The following is a 9,672-nucleotide window of genomic DNA, read 5'->3' on the forward strand; positions in this document are numbered from 1 at the left end:
TACTTTTCATTATTTTTATGAATTAATATTCTATATATTTCCTGTATATATATAAAATTATTGTTGAATGTCTGACAATCAATTTAAATTTTACATATGTATCATGCATCAAACACGGTAGTGCATATAATACTACCGTCAGTGCCTATGAAATTAACTCTATTTTTATTTGACGCACATTTGTTAGCTAAAAGAAATTTATCAAACCAAAGTCCATTTGTAACTGCATAAAAACATAAATCATTCTATGATTGGTTTGCGTCTTATTAGCTATTCGCCTTCTCAAAGAACTCTTTTTTGTCTTTCTTTCTCTAAGAACTCGATAACGTACCTTCAAAAAATAAAAAAGGGGGAAAGAAAAAAGAAAGAAGAAAAATGGCTTTAGTCATGCCAAACATCCTGGATGATGAGCTGTGAGGGCACATTAGAGATTGAAAAACACATCACATGTGGGCTGTGGGCTAGTGGCTGATTTGAAGGCAAGGCAAACTGGCAAAAGGATGACTCCCTCAATCCTGTACTTTGTCCATTTGTTTGGGGTAAAAGAAGAGGGGGAAAAGAAAAAAAAAAAAAAAAAAGAAAGAAAGAAAAAGGGGAAAAAAACAAGGACATATGGGGGAGCGTGGACTTGACGTGACTAAAGTACGATGAAAGGCTGTGAGGGAGAGACCCCGTGGAGGTGAGGGGGGGAGCCACAGGCAAAACAGAGGTCAGAATCCTGAAGGAGTCTGCAAAGGCCCGCGAAAAAGTCGAGGGTCTCTGCAAAAAGTTGAAAGAGCCAAAACTTTTTTTCATCAGCTTTGCTCTGCTTTCATAATCACTGCTGCCTCGCAGGACCACAGACTCATCTCTCAATATGCCCATTTACCTCATGGCCTTTGCTTTTATGTTTCCATAACTGTTGGGTCTTTCAGTAATTAATAATATTTTGCCTTCCAAACAGTTACACAATTCAATCCGAAATAAAAAAATTTTGAATTCGAAATTTTTATTCCTTATATTTCATCTTCATATCACTTATATATTAATAATAATTTAAACAAAATTTTCTTGTACCATTCACAGTAATATGACGGATATGAATAAATGATAACGAATGTTAACTTAAATCGAAACTTTTTATATTTTACAGATGATAGCATTAATAATTTTATTTTCATAGATTGGATATTATTTTGTGAAAAAAATAAGTGGTTACATATTTACATGATATCCGTAGAATTCTAATATATTATTGCTTTTTTTTTTTTTTTTTTTGCTTTTAGGACCACAATTTAGACTATACGAAGAATTGGTAATAGTACCATCATCCCAATAAATTGCATGTGGGCGTACAATCCATTGAGATGTCGCTTTGAATTATACCTGAAAGCTTCCTTGCATTCACGGACACTCACACATTTGTTCACCAAAACAGTTTATATTTGTTTTTCCTTTTCGTTGTCCCCGAAATGATCTGTTCCTATTAAAGGATGGAAAATTGCATGCTGCAATTACTTTGACATGCGTACTCATAAGAATGAACAACGACGTGAATTTCTGCTGGTGTTGGTAGCTTATTTTACCCATTAAAAAATGCTGAACATTGGAAGATAAGGTGCTTGATCGGCTTGGGATTAATGACAACAGCAAAGACTGAGACAATACTGGAGGATATACAGGAATTAAGAGAGCTGTTTGATCAACGCTCCTTTCCTTTTGTTCATAGATTAGAAAATGAAGTTCGCCATAAGCTAGCAAAACTTGCAACTAAACCATTTAATGATGTAAAGTGGAATATTAGCTTCCCAACATGGGTCAAAAGAATTATTAAACAGTTGTTTCTTTTTGTAACTAACACTTGTATTATTGAGTTAATGATATAATACGATGCCATTTGACCAAAAAAATAAAAAATAAGACTTGGGATTGAGAAAAGAATGAAGATAAAATAAGAAGAAAGTCTTTTTGTTTTTGTTGAGGATATAATAAAATAGATTTCAGAGTGAAGGTATGCTTTAGTTGAGGATATATGTTTCTTCTTTATTTTACGTATAGTCTCTCCTTCTTCTTCTTTTTTTTTTTCAATTTTTTGAGAGTGGATGCCTAATTCTTATCTTCTTATAACCTTTTACGAAGTACGAGTGCATGAGAATTGGTACTGAATCTACCATGAGAAAGTGCTCAAACAGGCAACGTTGAGAAATGTGCTGATTTTCTACAATTTTTTCCCCAAGCCCACAGCTTTAACCATTGTGTTACCTAATGGGATGCAGCAATTGATCTCTAAGTCTTAAAGAGAAATACGAACCACAGATCTCAAAGTAGTCTTTTTACCGAGTCAGCCTGTACCCTACTCTGGGCTACTCTACTCTGAACCTGCCAGCAGAAATCAATCTGACCCATTCATTGCTACTAAAATTTTATATTGTGTGTGTGTGTGTGTGTGTGGGGGGATGAGGGGATTATGTTCATTTGGTGGAGAGAGGATGGATGGCTGGTTCTGGGCTTTGCTGCTAGCTGAATAGGTCTGCTAGACTGCTACTTATGTACTTTCTCAACGCTGAGCCAATGAGATCGCGGTGAGGAATCTGTACTTGACTGCATTTACGTTGGTTTAGGTTTGAAAGGACAATTTCTTTCCCCTAGAAAAATCGTTTTAAATGTGCCTTGTATTTTGCCGAATAAAATTTTGTATCCCTTTACTTTTAGGGATAATTTCACAAACCTCCTCTGAGGTTTCTGACACTTGCACTTAGACCCCTCCAGGCTTTAAAAACTTCACCTAGCTCCCTTGTTTTTTCAAATTTTGGTAACAATTCAGTCCAATTAGGATTAAAGTATTACTATCATGATAGAGATGACATTTATATTATATGAATACCCTCTTCCTTCCTATATTAATACAAGATTGCTTGTTATTTAAAAAAGTAGAGATAATTATCAAAGTTGAAAGGGTATAACTGTAATTCAGGAATATTTTTCTGTTACATGGAGACATCTTCAGTAGCTGACAGGAATAGCCAACGGCAACTTGCAATCTTCCAATGGCAAAAAATTTTGAAACCTTTAACTGCATAAAAACATCTGGAAAGCACATTTTATCCTCAAGCTAAAAGATTGTGAGGAGCATTAACAGAAGGCTATAATGAAAACATTTAAGCAGATTTAATGGCCTCTTCGAGCGAACCAGCAAAATCCTGGAACTCACCAACAACTTTCACTATTAAAAACAGATATTGCTATTGCAATCGCAAGGCCACAGTGAAGACATCGCTCTAGCGAAAAGAATCCGCACAAATTGTATTTTTGCTGCTCAAAATGCAGATATTTCAAATGGTATGACGGAGGAGAAGAAGAAGAAGTTAATAGCAGAAGAAGCAACCAAGACACAAACAGGAAAAGGGATATTAGCAGAGCTAGAGTACTTGGCATTTCAGAAAGGCAATCTGATATTGCCGTGGAAACCTCGTATAAATCACCAGCATTTGAAGGATATGGTAGTTTCCTCTTGGAAATTGTTGCAACGATAACTTGAAGCATTGGTGTAAATGGACTTCCACTTGGCTGCCGGTAGCGATAAAAAGGTTTTCCAACACAGAAGATCACAATTGTGGAAGCCATAACCACTGTAAGAATGATATCTGCCATACCCCAGCTGACGTGTTCTTGCACGTAAACAATAAGAGTAACTGCTAGTAACAGTCCACAGCAGAGACCAAAGTTCCACCAATTGAAAAATGACATTTTATGCCTTCTTTCAGCTGGATGATTACCATCAAACTGGTCAGCTCCAAAACTCTCCAATGATGGCTTGTGTCCTCCTGTTGCGATGGAGATCAAATAGATGCCAAGGAAGAATATCACTTCATGGACCTTCCTGGGGCTGAGGCAAATGCCAATATTGTCACTGGGTTTCAAAGCAGGGATCGTACTAGACATCGTTAAGAGAAGCAGACCCTGGCATTGAGAAAATGGAATTAAATAACTAAATTTGCTTCTAGGAGATCAGATCAAACAGTAACGCTAGAACAGGCATTCTAATAGTTCTCTATTATCTTTTGAGTAAATAATAGTGCTATTTTATGCCTTTCATATCTTTGTTATTCCTATCATCAAGACAGGCGTTTTTTTTGCTTCTTTTTTTTTTTTTTTTTTTTTTTTTGTACTTTAAAGCTAGCAGTTTACCATGATATAGATGATGCATGAGATGAGGACTGTGGAGAAACGGCCCAGGTATGCATCAGCTAAGAATCCTTCAAGAAGTGGCATCATGGTGGTTACCCCATACCAATAATTGACGCTCTTTGCTGCTGTTTTGAGATCTTCATTGGTCACTTTAGTCAGATAAATGATTAAGCTTGTTGCTATTCCAAAATAGCTCAACCTCTCGCTGAATTCAACAGTTGCATGTCAAAAGATTATAGTCCCTTGTGAGAATATAAGTATCATGCTCACGATATTGAAATCTAGTTACTTGGCTGCTATAAATCAGGTTTTCAGTTCTTATATTTTTTAGAAAAAAAAAAATTCTCTCCCATTTTTTCGTAAGCACTAAATGAGAGCCTAGTTTCTCAGCGACATTAAGTATTCTATCATAATTGAAAGTGCAGACATGTATTGCCAGCCTTCATGCCAAGAGCTCAGGATGGAGAGGCTCACTAAAATTTTCCTCTATGGCATTGAAAAGCTCACTGAACTGCCGGCGGACTTTAAGGGGACAGAAGATGAAAACGCAGAGAGTATGTGCAGTCCTAAAGCATGCTTCTCTTAATTAATATTTCTGCTTCCCAAAGAAACTATGTACGCTTGCATCAATGATATGCAAAGAAAATCGTTACTGTAATGCAACAGTAATCTTTTTCCAATCATCTCTAGTTACTAAAATAAACTCAGAAACGACCTGTTTGGAATGGGTAGTCAGAAATAATGGACGTAATTAGTTGGCTAAACGTCGTACCAATGATAAAAAGGGAGGCCTTCCAGACGCCTGTTGTAGCGCGACAGGGGACTCTTCCTTTATGATCCAAATTGGTGCCCAATTGTTTCTTCTATTGGTGCCTAGGAGTAATGGTTTTTAATCACCTTCATTAGACATTAAATTTCTGTTATTCTAGTTAAATGTAATTACTAATGTGAAGATGCATTTGTCAATTTAGTTAACGTCAGTCATCTAAACCAAACTCTGAGGACAAATTGGTCATTTCAGCGCTCTGCATGTCACCAATGGACCCCAATACTTTGCTAGGGGAGCTAGGTGAAATTTTTAAAACCTGGAGAGGTCTCATTGCAAGTGTCAGAAACCGCAGGGGAGGTTTGTGAAATTATCCCTTACTTTTAAAATATTAACTTTATTGTCCCTTATAAATTCAAATTAATAATTGATTTGTTTGGATAGTTCCATTATCCCAAATAATATTTCACTTACATCATAAACACATTTCCCAACCCACTTTTTTATATTCTCAATTACCCTTTTATCTCACATACATCACATCACAAAAAGTGCTATAGTAATTATTCTAAATAATATTTCAAATAATACCTTTTCCAAAACAAATTCAAAATTTCATCGCAACCTAGATTTTCGATCATCTTTTAATCTGAAATCACCATGTAACCTATGTGTAGTCCTTTTTTATGTACAAAAAAATAGAATCCCACATTTTTTAGTAGTAAAAATAAATATAGATTGAATTAGATCTCATTTTCTTAGGAGAAAAAAATATATAATTTTGGTCAAATCATACTTTTTAGAGGTAAAAATAAATATGGATGGAGTCACTTATTTAACTACAGATGGGGTCTTACTTTTTTATCCTTAAGAAAATAACCATGTGAGGGTCATGTGACATATTCATGATAAAAAATTGTCAAAAATCTTGGTTGGGATCAAATTTTATTGATCTAATTTTATAAAAAATGTAAAATTATCACTTTAAAATGAATGACAAAAAAATTTACTTGGCAATATATATGAGACATTTTACACGATTTTTTTTTCCATTTTTTAACTAAATATATTTTTCTTTCCTGTTTGAATAGTTTTGTGTTACTTTATTTTAACATTTTTTGACTCTTTTTAGAGCCTTAGGAGTGAATAATGGCTATTTTGTTTTGCATAGATAAGATATGGGCATCGCTTAAAAGAGGTACAAACAAGCCTACCAACACCTATATTGTATTCTTTACAAGAATTTCGAGTACAATGACTTTGTAATATTGCAAAAAAAAATCCGTTTAGAGTAGCTATTTTTTGGAGGTATTTTTGAAAAATTTTACTGTAACAGAGTTTTTATAGTATATTTTGGGATATTTTTAGAAAATATTTTAATATATTTAAGAGTAGAAGAGTTTTTAAAATATATTTTGGGATATTTTTTAAACATTAAAAAAAAATTAGACTACTTTTTAGAGTACCTTTTAAAGTACTTTTTAAAAATTTTAATAATATTTGAAAAACTAATTTTTAAAAAACTCTTGAATCCAAATAGAGCCTCTCTGGATAAAATTTCTTTATTCATATATGGCACTTAAATTAACTTAAAAATTTTCAAAATGTTATAATTTTTAGATCCAACCCTAATTTATGTAGAATATCCTCAAAGTCTGTTCTTTCGATATTATTCAGAATTTTCTATTAAATTCATGAAAGTATCAAGTGGTTTTATGTTCTATCAAACGTCCTTGTGTATTCTTAATTTCCTACACTCTAATGAAAACTGATAAAGCCACAGTTGGAAGTATATATTTCCACAGCTTCTTCTACCCAGAACCCCAACATTACCCCAGACCCAACCCGATGGGTGATATATGCTTGGGAATTGGGATAATATGTTACCCCAACCCTTGTCCTGCCTCGCTACTTCTGGGGGTGCTCCTGTTCAGCTATCATTTTTGTTTTTTTTTTAATCTAATTTTAATTTTTATATGTGAACAATACTAATAATGAATTTGCTCATCAATTTTTTTTTACAATTTTTAGCCAAATATTCAGCATGAAACAAAGTTTAAAAATTATTTTGATCTCGTGACTTCATTTATCTACATTTGATTTTACCTAAAATCCAACTCCATTATCGTTGTTTTTATTTATATATGCATATAAATAACATGTCACATGTCAAAAATAAAAAGAAAAGTAAATTAATATAACAAAATCATCATTTAATCACAACAAATTGACAACAAAGATTATATTATTTTGTCGCAGGAGGATATCAAATTATTTATTTTATATTCTATTTATATAATTATATTAAATCATAGGTAGGGGATATCAAGCACTTAGTTTACGAGCACAGAACTCGTTGGGTCATTATTGGGCCCAAAGGCCAGTCAATGCCCCATTACACGCAACGCTGAAAGGTCGACTAATTAAAATGCCGGGCCCTAACTTCATCATATTTCGCTTTGCTAAGGCCTCTTTCTGACGCCTTCGTTTGCGTCGCGTGATTTTAGCCGTTGCATAGTTACGCCTTTCGATCATTACACGGGTTGTCACTTGCACGCTTTCTTTATAAGTACCAAAAGCGTGACCTTTCAGACAGGAAAATTGCTTTTTTTTATATTCCAACAAATGAACAAGCATATTGGTACTGGAAGTGTACTGCTAATTGTTCCCGTAACCTCTCATTTTGTCTCCGACGGAGATTATAAGTCTAAATGCTCATCTCATCCATCGAGGAAGCAATTTTTGTTTGATTTTTCCCTGCTGATTTTATGGGTGTATTGTAGATTCTGAATTGCTTCTACTTTGTGCTGTTCGAATGATGATAAGTAAAAACTGGACAAACTTGATCTTTAGACATGATTTATATGCCTCGGTATATTGCAACATTTATTTCCCATTCAACATGAAATAAAGGCTTCAGGGACTTCAATTTAGCAGCTGAATACATCATGGTCTATTGTTACATTCTGTGTCTCGCCTTCTTTACATTTTATTTTCTTGCAAATATCGTTAGTTTTCATTTTGTTGCGCGTCTATGTTCCATGGTAGTGTCCATCCTAGGCAAAACATCAGCAATGCACCAACCAAGTATTGCCCCTGGAGCTATATAGCAAGGCTAAAGTCATGAACTCTCTGAAAAGTTTGATTACAGCATAGCATTGGTAAAGAAAAATAGCTATAACATAAGCAATCTAGACATCATTATAAGGACAACTCTACAATCTCAAATCGGGGGCCTTCCCCGAAGGGGGGTGGGTGGGTGGGTTAAGCTCTTGGACTTCATCTGTCAAGAACCTCAACAGCCATTGGAGTTCTGATCGTTGTTTGCTCAGCTCTTTTGAACGGTCTCTTTGCTGCAGAACTATACTGATGCAATGGCGTTTTGTTTGTATCAAGGTGATGCAGGAGACAAACCATGCTTACAGAAGTAGCAAACATTGGTATTGGACCAAAGAACCAGAGCAGCAGGGTAGTTGCGAAGTAAAGCGCTCTGAGCCCCAATGACCAAAAATCACCTCCTCTTATGACTGCTGATTCAACATATTTTATAGGAATGTCGGTATCTGGTGTACTAATGAGGTAATTTGCATGGATGAAACACCTTGATGATTGGACAAAGCATGCAAAAGCCAATAAGAAACAGATTAGAAGACTAATGAACTTGATTGACATTGTGGCTTGCCTTGTGTCTCCATAGATTAGTTCACTTTGGAATATGTTTGAATTGTTCGCAATCCAGGCTCCAATGAGAGAGCTAAGTGTCAGGGAAACTGATGCAAGGAATGTAGCTGCAGACACATTGGCTGAGAGCACATCTAATGCTGTTTTAACATCCTTGTTTTCAACCTGCAAAAATCTTTTCTCGCTATTAGCAAAGTAGTAAAAGATTGACTTAGCTGGGCATCAGTGCAAGGAAATTACAAACAAAGGTATTACCTGCATGACTTTTTCAACCCAAGCCTTCTTGTCATTGTTCTCATAGCCAATCACTGTAGTGTGTGGACGCTTGAGGCACCTGTATAGCAGGAAGAGATGGTAGGCAAACATGATGAACAGCCCACATGGCACCAACACCAAATCAAGATACTCCTTCCGGAAAATCATTTATTTGTTTTTGGCTTTCCCTGTGAGCCAATGTCCGGCACCAGATTGGAAGGTCTCGTGGCTTTGAATGTTTAGTGAATTCCGTTTTATGTCTAAAATCTCACTTAGAAGGAATTGATGGAATTTGTGATTTGTTTAAGGAAGTCTTTGACTTTGCGTAACAGAGTTGCAAAGACAACTTGCAAAATACACAGTTCCCCAGTTGGCCTTATCATATTCTTGCTCACCAAGTAGAGCTTTTAGTAAGGGACTGACTTCGACCCACGATATCTGCAGCTAGTTCCCTTCTTCTTCTTCTTCTTCTTTAAAAAAAATATAACAGTTAATTACCCATCTAAATGTCAATACACCATCCTGATTACTGATAAATCTTCTCCTTCTTTGCCTTGAAAGTGTATATGGTGTGTGTGCAAGAGCTAAACCTGTAGTAAATGACTACATTTTTGTCGAGCTTTTAGATTTTTCCTTAAAATTTTTAGAAAATCAATTGTTTTGAAGGAATAAATGTAATTGAGACAAAAAATGTGATATTTAATATATATATATATATATATATATATATATATATATATATTCTGAACTTGGTTTGCCTTAACTAACACAAATGCACGGTTTGTAACAATATTTTGTTTTTC

General features: G+C 34.9%; 2 protein-coding genes across 2 annotated transcripts; both read right to left on the reverse strand.

The window, feature by feature from the left end:
* Positions 1–3,186: 3,186 nt before the first annotated feature.
* On the reverse strand, positions 3,187–4,355 carry LOC113723917 (protein NRT1/ PTR FAMILY 5.6-like). Its single transcript, XM_027246876.2, has 2 exons — positions 4,168–4,355; positions 3,187–3,939 (listed from the first exon to the last, which is right to left on the reverse strand). The coding sequence occupies exons 1-2, from the start codon at positions 4,252–4,254 to the stop codon at positions 3,187–3,189; spliced, it is 840 nt and encodes a 279-aa protein (XP_027102677.2). The 5' UTR covers positions 4,255–4,355.
* Positions 4,356–8,212: 3,857 nt separating this feature from the next.
* LOC113721999 (uncharacterized) lies at positions 8,213–9,074 on the reverse strand. Its single transcript, XM_027245639.2, has 2 exons — positions 8,870–9,074; positions 8,213–8,779 (listed from the first exon to the last, which is right to left on the reverse strand). The coding sequence occupies exons 1-2, from the start codon at positions 9,035–9,037 to the stop codon at positions 8,213–8,215; spliced, it is 735 nt and encodes a 244-aa protein (XP_027101440.2). The 5' UTR covers positions 9,038–9,074.
* Positions 9,075–9,672: the final 598 nt, after the last annotated feature.

This window comes from Coffea arabica, chromosome 2c (genome assembly GCF_036785885.1).
Source record: "Coffea arabica cultivar ET-39 chromosome 2c, Coffea Arabica ET-39 HiFi, whole genome shotgun sequence".
In the NCBI taxonomy this organism is placed as follows: domain Eukaryota; kingdom Viridiplantae; phylum Streptophyta; class Magnoliopsida; order Gentianales; family Rubiaceae; genus Coffea; species Coffea arabica.

What these genes read in the sequence shown, in the direction of transcription:
- LOC113723917 (XM_027246876.2), bottom strand. Translation starts at nt 4,254, where the DNA reads ATGATGCCACTTCTTGAAGGATTCTTAGCTGATGCATACCTGGGCCGT. An exon ending in CATGCATCATCTATATCATG is followed by an intron (nt 3,940 to 4,167) that starts GTAAACTGCTAG and finishes TCTCAATGCCAG; the next exon opens with GGTCTGCTTCTCTTAACGAT.
- LOC113721999 (XM_027245639.2), bottom strand. Translation starts at nt 9,037, where the DNA reads ATGATTTTCCGGAAGGAGTATCTTGATTTGGTGTTGGTGCCATGTGGG. An exon ending in GGGTTGAAAAAGTCATGCAG is followed by an intron (nt 8,780 to 8,869) that starts GTAATACCTTTG and finishes AGATTTTTGCAG; the next exon opens with GTTGAAAACAAGGATGTTAA.